Source organism: Lathamus discolor, chromosome 1 (assembly GCF_037157495.1).
Source record: "Lathamus discolor isolate bLatDis1 chromosome 1, bLatDis1.hap1, whole genome shotgun sequence".
Lineage (NCBI taxonomy): Eukaryota > Metazoa > Chordata > Aves > Psittaciformes > Psittacidae > Lathamus > Lathamus discolor.
The window spans coordinates 66,715,330-66,732,111 of NC_088884.1; the positions used below are offsets into that span (position 1 = coordinate 66,715,330).

At 43.2% G+C, this 16,782-nt stretch overlaps 1 protein-coding gene across 8 annotated transcripts in view; it reads right to left on the reverse strand.

Annotated features, from left to right (window-relative positions):
* Window positions 1-9,091: 9,091 nt before the first annotated feature.
* LOC136013062 (glutamate receptor ionotropic, NMDA 2B-like) overlaps window positions 9,092-16,782 on the reverse strand; it is a 106,024-nt gene continuing 98,333 nt past the window's right edge. For all 8 annotated transcript variants that reach the window (XM_065676358.1, XM_065676349.1, XM_065676376.1 and 5 more), the window contains one exon: window positions 9,092-9,694. In XM_065676358.1, coding sequence (XP_065532430.1) covers window positions 9,092-9,694 — 603 coding nt within the window. The remainder of the gene's footprint in view (window positions 9,695-16,782) is intronic.

Sequence of the window (16,782 nt, forward strand, 5' to 3'; positions counted from 1 at the left end):
ACAGGTTTTCAGGCTCTTTTCCACCCTGACCACACCATCAGTGGGTGGGTGAATCCTTCATCTGATTACCTGACATGTTGCCAGGTCCTTGGCAAAGACCAGCTCTCGGTTCACAAAATCTGTTTTTCAAGCATTTTTCATGACATGCTACTGCAGAGGGGACCTCTAATCACCTTACAGTCTTTACTCAATCAAGACAGGTATGGTGACCTGTTCAGTGTGGTATAGCAAGCTCAGAAATCTCTCCACAGGGGTGGAAGAGAGCATTCTTTGTAGGAAGATGGCTGGCAGCATTCGGTCTGATTGATCCTTATAAGGGCACTATGATTAGATTTTAATATTCATTTTATATAAAGGTGTTTGAGTACGGCCATTTTTATTACTTAAATCAGGAGAGAATATGCTGCGGGAATGATAGAGCAGGTAGTGGACTGGACAAGCTGACATGCCATTTCTGTTTTCTTTGTTACTATTTCGCTCACACTGGAGCATTTTAAATACCACATTTCTGGATTATCTTTCATTCAAGTACTTCAAGAAATATAGTGCACAGTGAATGCGCAGTAAGAGAAAAAATTACACTACGTTAACATACACGACCTTCAATACAAAATCAAATTTTCTAACCTTAACAAAGCAGGTAACCCTTCTTTCTATGCTGCAAACCTATTTTTGAAGCTTGAAGTGAAGCTAGCTTTGAGTTATTTGTCCATGCCAACAAAAACCCCACTGCTGGGTAATTATTCAAAAGCAGAACAAATTAATTCATTTCACACTGTCATAACTCAAAATTGGATGGAGAGGGGTTTTTTGCTCAGATTTTTCCAAAATGCTCACCTTTGTACTAAGAATGAAAATTAAAATCTGCAACATGAAAGAAAACATGCTTTAAAAATAACAGCTACTTGAAAATAGGCCAGTGGAGAGGTCTGTGAGCTGCAGAGGGAGGTCTGGATCCTGCACAGGCAACAGATGTTCCAAACCACAGTTACGTTTGGTCCCTTTGACATAAGTATTCAGCTGCCCCACAGAAATGCAGATCCACATTTTCCCAAAATTTGGATGCAAGACTCGAGTACACCCTTAAAGCAATGATTTTGAGAGGAATATCAGCAGCAGCATCTAGCCAGGAGTGGCCTAAGCCTCAATTCAGCAAAGCACTTAATTGCCAGCTTAGCTTGAAGCCTGCACAATGACCTCTTAGACAAAGCATATACGGAAAAGACCACTGAAGAGCAGGTGCTTCTCAAGGGGAACAGACCAGCTGTTTGATAGCACTCAGCTCCAGCGCACAAGGATGTAGGACAGAGAGGGGAAAAGAATATCCCATCAAAATTTAAATCACAGGAATAGTGTTAACACTGCAGAACGTAACAAAAAATGTCTCAGCCTGATGCACCAGGGTTAATGCCTTGACTGTTCTCCAGGAAAGGACATCTGATTTTGTTTTCCCCTTTTATTCATGAATTACTGTCAACGGTGGATGCTGTTGTGGCCCCCCTGTCCCCTTGGGAAGGAGCCGCTAGGCAGCAAGCTGGCCTGGTGTCTTGTCAAACTGCACTGTGAACCCAAATTGCACCAAAGTGAAGAGAAGCAGAACCTGCTTCAGAGTTGCACAGGGAGCCATAGCAACACGGCAGTTCCTATTTTTAAAAACTTGAAAGATAGTAAGAACATTAAGTCTGAGGGGGGAAAAAAAAAAAGGAAGGAAGGGAAAAAAAAAGGAAAAAAACCCACATTTCTATCAGAAGGGAAAAAAAACCCGTGTTCCTTACAGGCTCTAGTGATGAAACCACATATGGCCAACCATGGATTTGCAGGTGTGCAAGTCAGAAAATAACCACAGACCCATCAAGCTATTTCCTGAAGGAAGGAGGCTATTTCTCACCTTCCCTCCACTGATCTGCTAAAGCAGGTTTTCAAATTCCCTCGGGCACTTCAAAGCCCGCAGGACCCCAACAACATTTTATGACTGGGGAAGATGCCACTGTAGCAGACGCTGAACTGCAGCCAGAGCTGGGTTTGCAGTTTCACACTGCTTCCTTCAGCTTCACTACAGAGGAAGGATTTTGATTCGCATTCCGCGAAGAGCAGAGAGAGCCTGAATGCCCAACTTAAAGCATATTGTCACCAGCAAGCAAAGTTGCCACGGTATTAGCACTAATTGGACTTGGCTGCAGAGCAGAAGATGTCTCAGAGGGCTGGAAGCAGAACATGGACATTTTCCCATCTGGAAACTGATGGCGCATACCAAAATTAATTCCCAGCTGGTGGATTTTGGAGGCCATTATGAAAGGGTCTGTCCACTGATCAAGATAACCCTTGCCAAAAACCCAGCACTTCACTTGAACCCTCCCATCCTATTTTAATTGCAAAAAGGATGAAAAATACAGCTGTCCACACAGAGCAAGTGCCTCCTCTCCACCTCTGACAAAGCCCAGCTCTGCAGGACCAAGGCACCCTGTGGTGCCTGCTGAGGGACAAATATTTTTTGCTGTTCCCCCACCATATACTCCCTCTGAGAAGCTGGGGGTCTGCAGTATTGTACAAGCACACTGAGTGGGGTTGATGTTAGACTTTCCTCTACCTGTCACTGGTGCCTTCCACCGCCAAAGCATCACTGCTTCAGTGCTTAAGGGCTGGGCAAAGCAAAGAGGACATCCAGGCAGAGAATGTGCCCTTCTGCATCAGGCATCCTTGGCAGCCCACCCATATAGGGGAGATTTGGGTTGAGAGAATGTTATAAAGCTGCCCTCAGCATCACCCTCCAGGAGACAGAAAAATGAAGTGAGAGGAACCTACAGTGCCCCCAAGATGTGGTGGTACATGGATAAATGCTGCTGCTCCCACCCACTGCCCACCTCCTTGGCAGACAGTGTGAATAACTGGTAGCCTCAGGGCAGTGAACTCAGCACCTTTCACCAGCATGAAACCACCATGGCAGAGAGTAACACATGCAGGGCAAATGAAATGCAACAGGAGATGGAAGGCGGAAAGCAGAAAGAAAAGAAAGTGATGGCAGCATGCAAGCAGCAGTGAGCAGAGTAATCTACAAAGGATGTGGGGAGGCAGAGAGACCCCAGTGGAGGCAGGAGGCATGGGCCAGCACCGGCCTCCAGCTGCTGCTGGAGCCGTGACAGGAACAAGCAGATTTCAGCAGCAGGGATCTCTAATCTGTCAGCAGCGCTCACGCCACATGCTGCCAGCTAGCACCAGCCTGACAGCAGCCGGACTCACCAACCAGTGGAAACATAATGAGCTGCTAACAAGACACCAGCTTAAAGGCTCCAAAAGGTCAAAAGTTACATATGCTCCCTCACCCTCCAAGTTTCTGAAAAGGGCAATTTTTGCATCCGTGGGAACATGTCATTTATACCTTTTCTCCTCCACAGTAAGGAAACAAGTCCCAGCACCATGCCTCCCACTGCCGGAGCAGGGCTTCCCAGTCAGCTGTCAAGCAGGTAGATGTGAAGCCAGTAAGACTTCAGTGCCAGCCAGTGCTCCTGTCTCTTAGCACGAAGTTAACTCCACAGTCCAATGGAGAAAGGGTGACACAAACAGTCCTTTCTCCATTTCTGCTCTCAACTCCCTTGTTGCATTGTATGAAGGTGTGTGGCTCACTCGTCCAGGAGACAACAGAGTGGAGCCATGTCAGCTCCTGAAAATGACGTATGATGATCTCCATGTCTGATACAGCAGGCAATAGCTGCTGTGACTGCAAAGGAGAGTGCAGGAGAGAGGGTTGGGAGAAGCCTGGGAAACAAGGAGAGGTGCTGCCTGGGTGCTGTCCTTCACACTGACTTGGGGAAAGCAGGTCTAGGATGATATGGTCACAGTGCTGTTTCCAGCTATCAGGATGACACAATACCTATAGGGGCACTGCAACTTTACAGGGATACATACAGCCCCTATGGTCTTGAGTCTCCAGGGAAGCAATAGATTTGTACAATCCTATTGCAAGTACTTTCTCTGCTCACTGACTCACTGTTCAGCTGTGTGAGCCCCCGCAGTTCCTAGTTTCCAGTAGGGCAACGTGGCCACATGAGAACAGAGCTTGCCCTGGGTGTTTGAGGGAAAATAGTTTCGAACCATTCATTAAGGGCTCTTTTGCACTTCTTAACTGGCTGGTATGGAAAGCTCCAGATGAAAGTTAGTATTTCCCCCAAACTGGAAGTATCATGTCCGCACAATGCACCAAGCTAGCTTTCCAGCTGTTTTCATATTTGAGGAATCTGAGGTGCAGAATTGAATCTATCTTTGTTCCCCTCTTAAAGTATTTCTTTGCAAAGGCAGTATAATTCCATATTTGTATTTTCATTCTAAAGCAAATGCTTCACTGCACTTTTTATTAAAATGAATCTGGTGTGTGCAGCCTGGTGTTAAATGAGAGACTATTAAAGCCAATCAGTGGAGAACTCATTAGTAACCCTACAACAAACTAGTAGTTATGGCCCAGCATTCACAAGCACCCATGACAACCAGTAGGAAGAACCCAGGTCTTATTGAAGGCTATAATAAAAACACAGCTTATGTAGCCCCATGATTGTGAATATCCATACAAAACGGTGAGCTTCTATTCCTCAAATATGTGCCAGAAATCATGTTCTTTTCTCATGACTCATCCCTGAATTCCACTCCCAAGAATGCTCCTGTCATTTAGTTATTTCTTCTCATTTCTAAAATGTAATGAGAAGCACCAATCCCGAGCGCAAGGAAATCTGTTCCATCAATTAAAATAATGAAATAAGCAGAAGGCTGCCTATAAACACATCCACCTCTGCCCACTCACTCCTCAGCAGCCATGGTGAAGCAAGAATAGATGAGCTCTGCAGAATGCCTATGTTAGCAACTCTCCTTCGAAGGGCCAAGAAGGAAGAAATCCACATTTGAGCATTTCTCCAGAGAAAAACTGTGTTAGAAACTCCTTCCCAAGCTTTGTAATCTCATCCAGTAGAAGAGAGCAGAGAGCGCAGTGGTTTCCTGGGTACTCAGGAGAAGACTGGCCATTGAGATAACTGCAAACTTGGTAGACTGGAATATTCAAATCCCATTTCTTCTGGGGCAATGAAGAAATAAATGAACAGGTAATTATCACAAACAATACAAGTAACTAAAGAGTGCAATTGAACTGGAAAACAGCATTTGCATATACAGACTCCAAATGATCACCTAAGCCTATTATCAGCATAAATTGAGATAAATCCCTCACTTGAGGAAAACTTCATTCAAAAAGAAAACCAATAATTCTTGTAGAAAAAACCTTCTTTAAAGTATTACTTTCCTATTAGTTAGTGGAGTTATCTCACCAGTGGGCTCATTTCCAGGACAAAATTTGCAATGTTCAGTGGTCTTGATCATACTTCTGCAGTTCCAGTCTAACACAAAAGAGAACAAGTTTCGAGACAGACAAGAAACAGTTGCTATGAGACCATTATTAATACAAGAAGATTCAGACCAAACACCTACATTGGCAAAAAATGGCATTTAGATAACAGTCTGTCTTGTTTCTTTTTGTGCTTGCAGCCATACTTCAAACAAAACTTTGTTTGCACAGCTCTTGCAAAAGCGAACAAGTGACAGTGTAAGAAGGGGGAAAGACAGAGAAACTGGGCTTTCTTTCTAAACATGAACAACTTTCAGTTCAGTTCCTCCATTATACACCCAGATCAACCACCAAGACCACACTGAACAAGACCCTTCAATTTTAGCTGCATTCAGAAAGAGAAAGGGGGGGGGGGGGGGAAGAGAAGAAAAAAGGAAGAAATGGTCAAAGTTCAAAGGCAGATCTTGGGAAATGACTAATTCACAGTCTTAATGTATAATGTGCCCCAGCTGAACTAAATTACACATTTTTTCAGTTGGATGTGTCACTCTTGGAAAAATGGGAAAATTCCCTTATCACACTGCTTCCCAGCTATGGATTTGAAGCAAATTGGACCACTTTGGATTAGCTTCAAGTGTTTCTGAAGCACAGCTACATGGTGATGTATTATCTGAGGTCACATACACTTTGCAGCCTCCCCAGACATCAAGCCCACATACATGCATTTCTCTATTCTGTGTAGGCATGCGGAGGGGGAACTGTAAGTTGCAGATGGCTGAATATAGTATTGCCGGGTTCAGGGCAAGGCTAAAATTAGTTTTCTAGAACCTTCAGCCCAGTCCAAAATGAGCAAGACAATGTCCCAGACATGCAGGTATTGCTGCTCCCTGGTGCTCACAATGCACAAGTGCTGTGGGATCTTAGTAGGTGGAAGGGGTTAGAGAAGGTGTGAAGCATCCAGGTCTGCAGAATCTGTAATACTCCAGATAGACAAAGCATTTCAGGAGAGATTTAAAGACCTCAGATAGACAGAGTATATCAGGAAGGGTTTAAAGTTTAACACATTGTAAATTCCAGCAAGTACAACAGGACTTGAAGGTATGAACACAGATTACAGCCATTTATCTCTGTGAGTTTTGGTTCAGTGAAGTGAATTCATATCTTCATGGCTGCTCCTTTCCACATCTTGTCCCTCTCTCACCTCTACCTTTCCTCCTACACAGACTCCAGTCTGTGAGGCTGAGCATGAAGCTGTCATATTTCTACTGAACCTTTGGATTTGCAAAAGCAATGGTTTATTTTGGACACCATTAGTTTTATACATCAAAAGGTGCCAGAAAGTAATCACTTAAACAGAAAACTAAGCACCCAACTCACTGAAGTCAAACTTCTTAACCATGTCACTCAGAAGCAGAGAGGGTGGAAACATCTAGGGGGGCGGAGGGAACAGAGCACAAGCCAGTGCCATGCAAGGCAAAGCGAATATTTGCACAATGGTGACAGAAGCAACTGCAACACAGTGTAATTATTTCTGCGCGAGCCCAGGTGCCTGAAGCAGTGTAGGCAGTGGCAGAACAGAGCTTGGCATGGACTAATTCACTCTGTTTCTCAGAGAGACTAATGCCAGTTACCCAAACTAAGCTGGGTGTATCTACATGCATTCGCAGTCTTTCCTGTGAAAGCTGTACCCAAAGCAGACAGGGCAGAAGGAACGGCATGATTTGGGCCATGAAGGTGAGAAGAAAGCTAGTATCTTCAAAAGTGACAAGAACTGCTTTCATGTGGGGTGCCCAGGCTTCAGGGCATATCTACACTGCACAACAGTACTGTCATATCCAGAGACTCAAGAGTCTCTGAGCTGGCAACTTTTATACAACACAAAGAAGTGCTATGCTGAGAGGTTATACTGGGTCCTTGAAGCAGTGTAGCTATGTGGGTATGATATGCATAGGCTAATACAGTGTCAACAGAACTAATTAGCAAAAGGTCTCTGCAGAACACTGCATCACATAGCGGGGGACAACATTTTGTTTTCTACATAACTGCTGAAAAGACACAGTACAGCTCTCTGGAAAAAAAAACCCACACCTTATTCATTTGGAAAGGTAGAACAACAGCCTGCCTTTCTGTTGTTGTATAACTTTGATATCTGATAACTTTGTATCTACTAAGTATATTTCCCTGCTTAATCATTCCAGCTATGAGTCAAAAGAGAAGCAGAATACAACCCTTATCCCTAAGCATAGATGGGAAGGAAACCGATAAAGGTTTGGGAGCCTTTAGTCCTTTAGTAGTTCCAAGGCTCGCAGACACCAAAAAGGTAATACAGGGATAGGGAAGTAAAGGCAGTAAGATCTCGTACATGCCAAATGGATCATAGAGACAGCAGATAACATTATGGATAATAAAATGGCTCAAAGAATAGACCTTTCTTTCAGTCCCCAACTTCCAGGCAAAGCAAAATCTGCTTTCTTGTTCACCAGTCTCTGTATCTGCCTAGTACAGCTGACAGTGAGGGGCCTCAGCATGCAAACCAATCGATCACATTTTCACAGTTCCATGATTCATCATGACAAATGAATAAAGATACTGAGCTCTGTGTGGCCACCTCTCCTGATGGCTACTGCTTGGATTGACCTTGTCCTACCACAAAGGGACCAATCTGCCCAAGGATTTTATATGTAAAACATTGGAGAATAACAGCTGAGCAAGTCAGGGGGCATCTGGCTAATTGCAGATCCCATGTCTAATTATCTGGGTTGCTTAGTGACACACTAAAACTCCAGCTGAGAGAAAAAGGAAGATCTAGTAATCAGAGTGCTGTTCTAGAGATTGTTCCACCACAGGCCTCCTCTATGACCTTAAATAGGTATCTTAGCACCATTTCTTCAGAAAACCTGAATCTGGATTAAAAGAAGATTGTTATTCAAATAGGTTTTCCCTATTTTAAAATGCCATTTTCCATCTAGAAAAACTTGCCATTCTGATATAGGTGCCTAAGCTCCGCATATAACATGCACAAGAGAGAATGGGACCCAAAACACCCAGCAGACAATGGCCAACAAGGTGCCAATGAACAGTGTGATAGCACAAGTACTCCTCTTTGAGGTAAACTGGATTCTTAAGACACCCAAGGGTTTTAAAGGCTTCCAGTATAAAGCAGGAGTGAGGCAGAGTTATTGCCTCTTACTCTTTTTGCAGCTTTAGTTCTCCACACCTCTCTGCACTTCACTCTTTCCTGTAATTCAGAGCTAATGGACAGCAGATGGACACTTGGTCCTCAGACAGCAGGTGCCATAAAACTATTCCAGGTGGGTCACACACCTGTTTACATAGGGCTGGTGCCTGGAACAGAACCTGATGCCTACTAGATTTACATGCAAACATCCCCAGTGCTTGAAGCAAGAACCCACCTGAGAGTTACCAGACCCATTCATGCAAAGACGTTCCAAGAAATTCACCACTGTTATAAATGGAAAATTTGGTGCCCCAAGGGGCACACTCAGTCTTTGCATGATGCCTTCATTGTTCCTTTTGCTCATGCTGGCTTGCCCCCTGTGTCCTATAGAGTCTTTCTAAGGGGGTAACAGTACTGGTACTCATGACACATAGCAGCTCAAGCTCCACCATCAACACGCCTCCCCTTGCCCAGGTTCTGGCCAACATTGCCCACTGCCCTGGAGCATCACATAGCCTAGCAGAATCATTCTGGCCTCAAAGGTCCCTTCTGTAAGGGTCTCTTTTGTAAGGCTGGCCCAGTCCTTTCGCTTACCTGTTGAGCATGTTGGACTGGTAAATCCTTTTCTCCTGGGTGTTGTAACAGCTGCTCTTGGGCTCAGGGATGAAGCTGTGTTCAGACAGCATATCAGAAGCAGCTGTGGTGATTATGGCTATTCCATCCCTCACTCTGGCAGGAAGACCATAGTCCCATTCATCATATGAGACAGAGATGAGCCCAGTGGGGAACTCAGATGGCACTGTGTCTGTATCCCCTGCCACCAGGCTGGGCACGATCCACGTGTAACCATAGCCTGTCAGACCCACAGAATTGGCCACCTCAAAAATGTAGGTAGCCTCTTCCTTTGTGCAGTAGAGGAGGATAACAGGGCTTTGGAGCTTCTTGAGCTGGTTCTGGATCTTTGAGTCCCCATCATCCAGGGACATGTCCAACAGGAGGACTTCCTCCAATTCCCAACCCACAAAGCTGTGCTCAATGGTACTGCGGATCTTGTTCACGAAGTCCTGATAACCAGGGAAATAAGTAGTGACAATGGAGAAGATGTACCAGTCATATTCTTCCATGATGTTGAGCATGACAGAGGCTTGCTGTTCTATTGATGGACCAAACTGGAAGAACATGGATGACTCATCCTAGATAGGAAGTCAAAGAGAGGAAGAGAGAAAAAAAGAAAACAAGAATAGGTCAAAGGAAATAAACAGCATTCCTAGTCAACCCATTGAGTGTGGAGGGGGAGGCATGCAATCAGAATCTTACACTTCATGTCTTGGCCAGAGCTTAGAGATTCTTCTTTTAAAATTTTAAAATTTAAGTGAAGCAAGTGGGAAGGAAGTAAAAGCTTTTCTATGACCAGCTGTCCTTACTTTATTTTTAAAGGGAGGTTGCCAAAATTACTTAAAGATTTCAAATGTTAGGCATGATTCTAACAGACAGGGAACAAGTGGTACACAAGTGACCAGAGAAAAAGAGAATATGTACAAAATACGCCATGGCTGAAGAAATATAGAGTTTTAATCCCCAGATTATCATAACCTTACATGTAGTATAAACAGGGAACACAGCAGCTTTGATACTGATTCAGTTTGGGATGGTCATCCCAGTTTGAGTATCCAGATTGAAGTAGTAGAGTAGACAAAACCATGAGACACAAATAGCTCTGAGAATTTCCACTGCGAGCTCCTCGCAAAGCAAGCAGTAGCACAGAGTGCTGCAACTGTGAAGGTTCCATCTCAGAACATCATAAAACATTACTAAAATGGAAAAAATAAAATTCTAAACTATTATGGGGTTTGTTTATACCATGTTTTAGAGAAATGTCAGCTCAATATTTCTCTTGGTATTGCATTCATACGCTTTTACCATATCAAGTGCATCTTTGCCAAAACCAGAACTTGTATCATTTTATAACCTCCAGGACTCCAAGGAAGTTTTGTACAGGTCTCAGCTCTCCAATGGTATACTGTAAGCCTTTTTCATCCCATAATTTCACAAGATATCAGGCTTCCAATTTGTGACAGATCCAGTAAAATCCAAATACTTGCTTTTTCGCAATTCATGATGGAAAAGAATGGAAAAAGCATTTGCCAATATGCTCTCTCCCACTGACTTCTGTAGAGTAGGATTAGATCACAAACAAACAAAAAACACAGAATGAAATCTGCTTCTCTGCAGAGATTCCCATTACAATTAGAAAGTTCTCCAAATACAATCACTACTTTTAGGAATGAGATAGAAGCCCCGCCTTCTTTTCAATAAGCCAGAAAAGCTGAAGCAGAGATTCAAAAGGAGGCAGTCAGGAGTTTCACACCTAGGGAAGCTCATTGTGCAAATGCCTCAAGACATTACCTCAAGATACTTGCATTTAGAACAGTTCTTTACCAAATTCATTCTCCTACAGCCTGGCAGGTAAACCTGTTTTTCAGCAAGGATGCCAGTTAGTTATCCATCCATCCTTCCTTCCATCCATCCATCCATCCATCCCTTCTTTAGCCATGGTTTTGATTACCTATAGCCATTTTCTCTATTAGCAAAATAGGCCATAGCTCAGGAACTCCAGGAAAAAGAAAAAAAAAAAAAAAAGAAAGAAAGAAAGCTTTGATCCTGCATGCAACCTTAAGCTGTTTGTTGCTCTTTCCTGAACTCCCTATGAGTCACGTCCTATATGAAAGAGTCCTTGCTCCTATATCCCCATGCCTCTCCTATGACGCTTGGTGATTAAACTCTGCTCAGTTCCATACAGCTCACCACCTACTTGTGAAAGTACTCTAAGGGCTGTTCTTTGCTCACTGCAAAAATAAAAAAGTACACACAAAGAAAAAGAAGGCATCAACAATTAGAGATACGTTAAATAAACAGGAGTGGCAACTGAGCCCCTCGACCTGTGGAAAATAGCTTGTACTTTCTGAGACCGGAATTCAGCCTGTTCTCCCAGATCTGCTCAGGAATAAAACTTACTCTTCCAATATAAAAAAATCTTTTTATCTTTGAAGCTTATGTAGAAAATCAGGAAAGGCAGAGGAATGATTAAACTATTCTCATGGCATGTACCAGAATTTGAAGAAAGCCTGAACAAGCATCTCCAATACCCTTCACTGGGCCTTTGAAAGCCACTTGTAGCAAACTGAATGCTAGAGTGTTAAGACTCAGCCTTAATGTAACATGAAAAGGCAAGACAGCTACACTGATAACTAGTATTTATTTTTATATTAATTTCCACAAAAGCTTTTCTATACTCATGCATAAGAACCTCTGAATTGCCTGTCAATTTTCAGTTTCTATCAGAAAGTCTAGGAGTTGAAGGACCTGGCTATTGAATTACAGGAACATTTGACACAGATCATCTTGAAGTCTCATATGAAAAAATTCTGGGTCCTTTTCTCCGTGACAAATAAAGGATGGGAGATGATAAATCCACTCGTGTTTCAAGGCTGCATATAAACACACACACAGAAGCTAGTAGGCAGGTGTGAGGGAGGTGCAAGGTGCAGGAGGTATTGCCCTCCATGTGATTTTAAACAGGGTCAAATACTCCAGTCAAAAGTGTTCACTGACAGCTCATTCCACACGAGTACACAACCCAACTGTTGAAATAAGCCCCAAGACTCAGGGAGAAAATTTGGAGCTCCTCACTAACCAGAGTGTATCAGAACATCAAAAATCAATACACCAAATAGATAGCTTTATCACAATCCAGATAAACAATTCCTCTCCACTGAGAAATGTAAGCACCCCTCCCTAAATCAAACAGCACGGACCACTTGGCTGTGCATATAATAATTGCTCTTGAGCAACCGCTTGCATTTTTATTAAAGAAGGAGCAAGAAGAGACAACTTCTATTTAAAATGAGAGCAGTAAGGATGTGCAAGCCAGTCTAGCTTTCAGCTTGCCAATACGTCTCTTGGCACTTGATCACCCCAATACTTGGGTGTAGCCAAATGTTCATTCCTTAACCAATTCAGCACTCAGAAAAGACAGGGCAAGGGAAGAAGAAATAATAACATTGTAGAAGTGTCCCTCATAATATATCAGGAGAACTGCTGATCAAGCTGGATAGAAATCTCAGTAAGTGCCTTTTGGGGGACAAAAAGCAAACTAATAAGAATGCATGAGAGCCACAATTTCCTTCCTTATTTTTGACCACACCTGATGGAAAATCAGGGGAAAAGAGAAGCAGTTGAACTTAGAGAACCACTGGGCTACCAGACAGAGCAGGAATTTGACTTCACTGTGGTGTTACAGTGAAAGCTTTTAAATTAGGAGATAGATCTAAGGACGTTTTACATATACACCATAGAATCATTATAGCTTTATTACAGCCTCAAACAAAAAAGGAATATTTTAGCCCTCCAACCCCCAGATATTAAGGGATTTTACAGAATCTTACAGGCTTCTATTTTTCTCCTGCAGAAATGTCATGCTCTCCGCCTCCCCTTTTCACCTTGGAACAGCCAAAACATGGTTCAACATTGCCACTAGGAGACAGACTTAAGTTTGGCATAGGTTGGGTTCAAAGCAGAAGCCCCTTACACTGCACATCATAAAGGTGTAACACAATCCCCTGGCTACAGCAAAAAGCTTGTCTTTCTCCTACAGCTCTTTCACCTGCAAGCTCAGGCTTTCCATAGCTAACTGGTGCAAGAGACAGCAAGATGTTGCTGGGTATCCCCCACCCAGTCTGAAAGAGTAGAGGCTCCATTACAGGATCTCAATGCCTCCAGAGATCCTAGTACTCCCCCACTGTCACCCTGCAAGGTCAGAGATCTGTAGTTTGCAGAGCTGAGCTGGAGGTGGAGTTGATCAATTGACACAGCACCACTCCCAAGCTGACAGATGGCTTCCCACAGAAAATCTGCTTTGAGTTTACTGCTGCTGGGACAAGTATTGCCTCCTCCTCCTCCTGCACGTTTAACCCCTCCGATAAGGAGGCTAGATTGCACATGGGGAAGGTGCAAAAGCACTCACTGTGAAGCCTCTTCTTGGAAACTGGTAGCTGGTGACTTCCTTGGTGGATGGAAGAGGGTTTGCAGAGGTGGCACAAAGGTTAGAGACCAAGCAAGTGTTATTGCCACCACTTCTAAGCTGCCCAGTGCCTTCTGCCCCTCAAGGGACAGACAGGCCCATGCAGATATTGCACAAAGGCCAGGTCTGGCGAACACCTCACCCAAGATGCAGACCCCTGGCAAGGCTGCAGGTGACTCTCTGAGGAACCCTCCTACAGCTGCACCATTTGAAACCAATCACTGCCATTTAATGAACCATTAGATTACCTCAGATGTGGTAGGAGAGGTCCCTGGGGTGCTGTTCTCACAAGTTCCTTCCTAACAGCCTCTCTGGATTCCCCAGGCAAGCAAAAGCAATTACTGCTTTACAAACAACATCTTAATCCAGAGCTAAACTGTTCTGCATTGGGCAGTCTAGTGAACATTCCTAAAGCAGAGGAATGCAAGATCTCCAAAAACAGTTGCAGTGGTCCAGTCATCTTGAGGAACTAGAAAGACTTCTACTTAGGCGCAGTATAACTGCTCACTTGGGAACTGAGGAGATCAGCACGTTACATTTCCTCTGTGCAGCCTATCTGAATGTATTCAGTTTTGGTGTGCTATGCTCTGAGCTCTTTGCTATTGGCGGCAAGTCCCTTTAGCTCCAGTCCAAGTGCCAGACCCTGCAGGGGCCAGGTGTGTCAAGCTGTGCACAAGGAACTTGAGTGAGGAGAAAGTCAAGAGCATATGTTTGCTTCCTGCATCTGAAGAAATAAACCATGCTTTTGCAAAATGGCCTAAGCTGCTATAACTTCAAAAATGCAGCAAAAATACAATATGTGCTGCTCTGGAAGTAACCCCTTTTTATTAGGCTTTTGGGAACATCAGTATATCTATCCCCATTTGCTGCTTCATTAAGCTTCCTTTGCAGCCATAATTTAACAACTGGTATCTGGTCTTCCTTTTCTTTCCCATTTGTAAAGGGACTCCTATAAGATCCTAACAACTTAAGCTACTATCGTTTTCCAAAGTCCTCTTCTAATTTTACTGATTCAGAAGAAAAACTGTTAGTGTTTAGTGTTAGTCTTTAATAGGGTCTTAATTTGCAAAATTCCTCTATGACCTACAAACAAATTACATAGGGATGTCACTTGTTTAAACTTCAGTCCTGCCTACCACACACTTTGTGGGGGCAAAAAGTAGTGAGAAAGCACTGAACAACTTCTGGGAAAACAACGATTTTAATTTCCTCACCTATGTATTTCTTTTCTTCAAAATTGAGACACCATGTGCACTTATTTGTTACAGTGCCGGTGGATACCTGATTCACTGGGAGTTTTATTGTCCATGATGGAAAATGCTGCAACAGTTCAAAGTCTTATAATTAAATTTTCTATATTTCTGAGTCCCATTTGTTATAACAGATCTGACAGGAAATCAGGATCTTTGCTGCTTAAGTGTTCATTTACTCCTGTTTATTCTGGCCGCAAATGCATCACTGCCTCAGGCTAGCCTGAAGTCAGGATCTTCTGCCTGTTTGTTTTTTCTCCCCACATTTAATTTATTTAGCTTTCAACAAATCAATACAATAAAACTCTTTTTTTAATATTACATGCTGTATCATCCTGTGTGAGTCCTTTCCCTGAGTACTTGCAGTAGGGACTATGAGAACACAGTAACACTACAGCCCTAGCAAAATGTTCTTGTGGTGGGATTGTCATCTAGAACAACATGTTTCTGCATCTCTTACACACATACATGCTCAGATTTCCACAAGTACACATATTGACAGCAAAACCTGCTCAAAGTAAGGTTGGAGCACACTGGACTATGTAATTTCTGAATGACTCTGCCTAGTTGATACTATTTAGTAGGATTTCAAAACTTTCCTGTCTCATTAGAACAGGTTTCCTGAGTTATTACTGATTTTGGCTTGCACAGCAGATGGAGCAGTGACCTCCTGCAATCCTTTCCCAGTGCTCTGATTCACTGATGAGTGGATTGTTGTTGGTGAAAATCCTCCAAGCTACCCTGGAAATGTGCCCTCAGTGGGAAGTTCAGATTTGTTAGTAGCAGAAATGTGGTTTACATAAACCTATCATTTATCAATTTCTTCCCTTGTTCTCATAATAACTACTGAATACACTGGCCTTGTTTGACATAAGTATACGTAGCTCATAGATGATGGTTAGAGAGAAATGATTACAGAAACTGGTGGATGAGTGAAAGGGAGAGACCCAGTTCACTGTCCCCACTGGTGGAATGGCAGGCAGGGTATACTGATAAATTAGTGGAGGTCTGTAAAAGCCCCTCTCTTCCAGGAGAGCATGGTGCTCTCCTTCTGGTCCCTGCTAGGCAGGGCATACAAGTGGCCAAAACAGGAGGTCTGCAGCAATTAGGAAAATGGTTGATTCTCTAGGTCTTCTCTGGAAGCCACGATCCCTGGTGGCTACAAAGAATAATTGCAATAACAAATCTAGAGTTGCTAGTATAGCTCAATTTTGTCACCAGGGTAAACGGTAACAAATGTAGCAAGATTCACATGTATAATGACATTAACTATAGACATACGTATCATCATATACACAGATCCCACTCATGGCTTGGACATTAATCTCTCTGTAGCAGTGGAAACAGATCTGCTGCAGAGCCTTAGCCCAGGGGCAACTGTGTAAGTGCTCCAGCACCAAGGAGTTCCTGAGAGCTGCAATAAAAACGTCTCTGATTAAAGATGACTCAAGGGCTGAAAACAGCTAAGTGATTTCCACTTTCCACTTAAGGGTCTACAGAAATCATTCATTTGAAACATTTTGCAACAGAGAAAACTCAAGATACCCTGGATTCTATAATCTTGATTTTAGGATTGTTTCACTCCATACCACATGTCGTTAACAAAAAAAGATGAAAAAGCCGAACATACTCAGGGCCATTGACTGACATACAATTCAGAGAAAAACCTCAGACGTCTTTTGGCTAAGGAGGGAGTGCGCAATTTGTGACTTTTATACACAATCACTGGTCAAAGCAGGCTAGTATATGCTGGTATGCCATACTAGCTTCCCAGAGCATCACATTTGGATGCCAGCACTTTTCCACAGAGGGGAAATGGCAGCTAGAAAGCTGCCAGGATAAACAGTTTTCACACCAGGCTTGTTGCATTTCCATTTTCACCTCTGTATATGTGTGGTTCCTTGTTTGATGAGCTCACATGGATGGATTAAACTATTGGTCACTCTGTGTA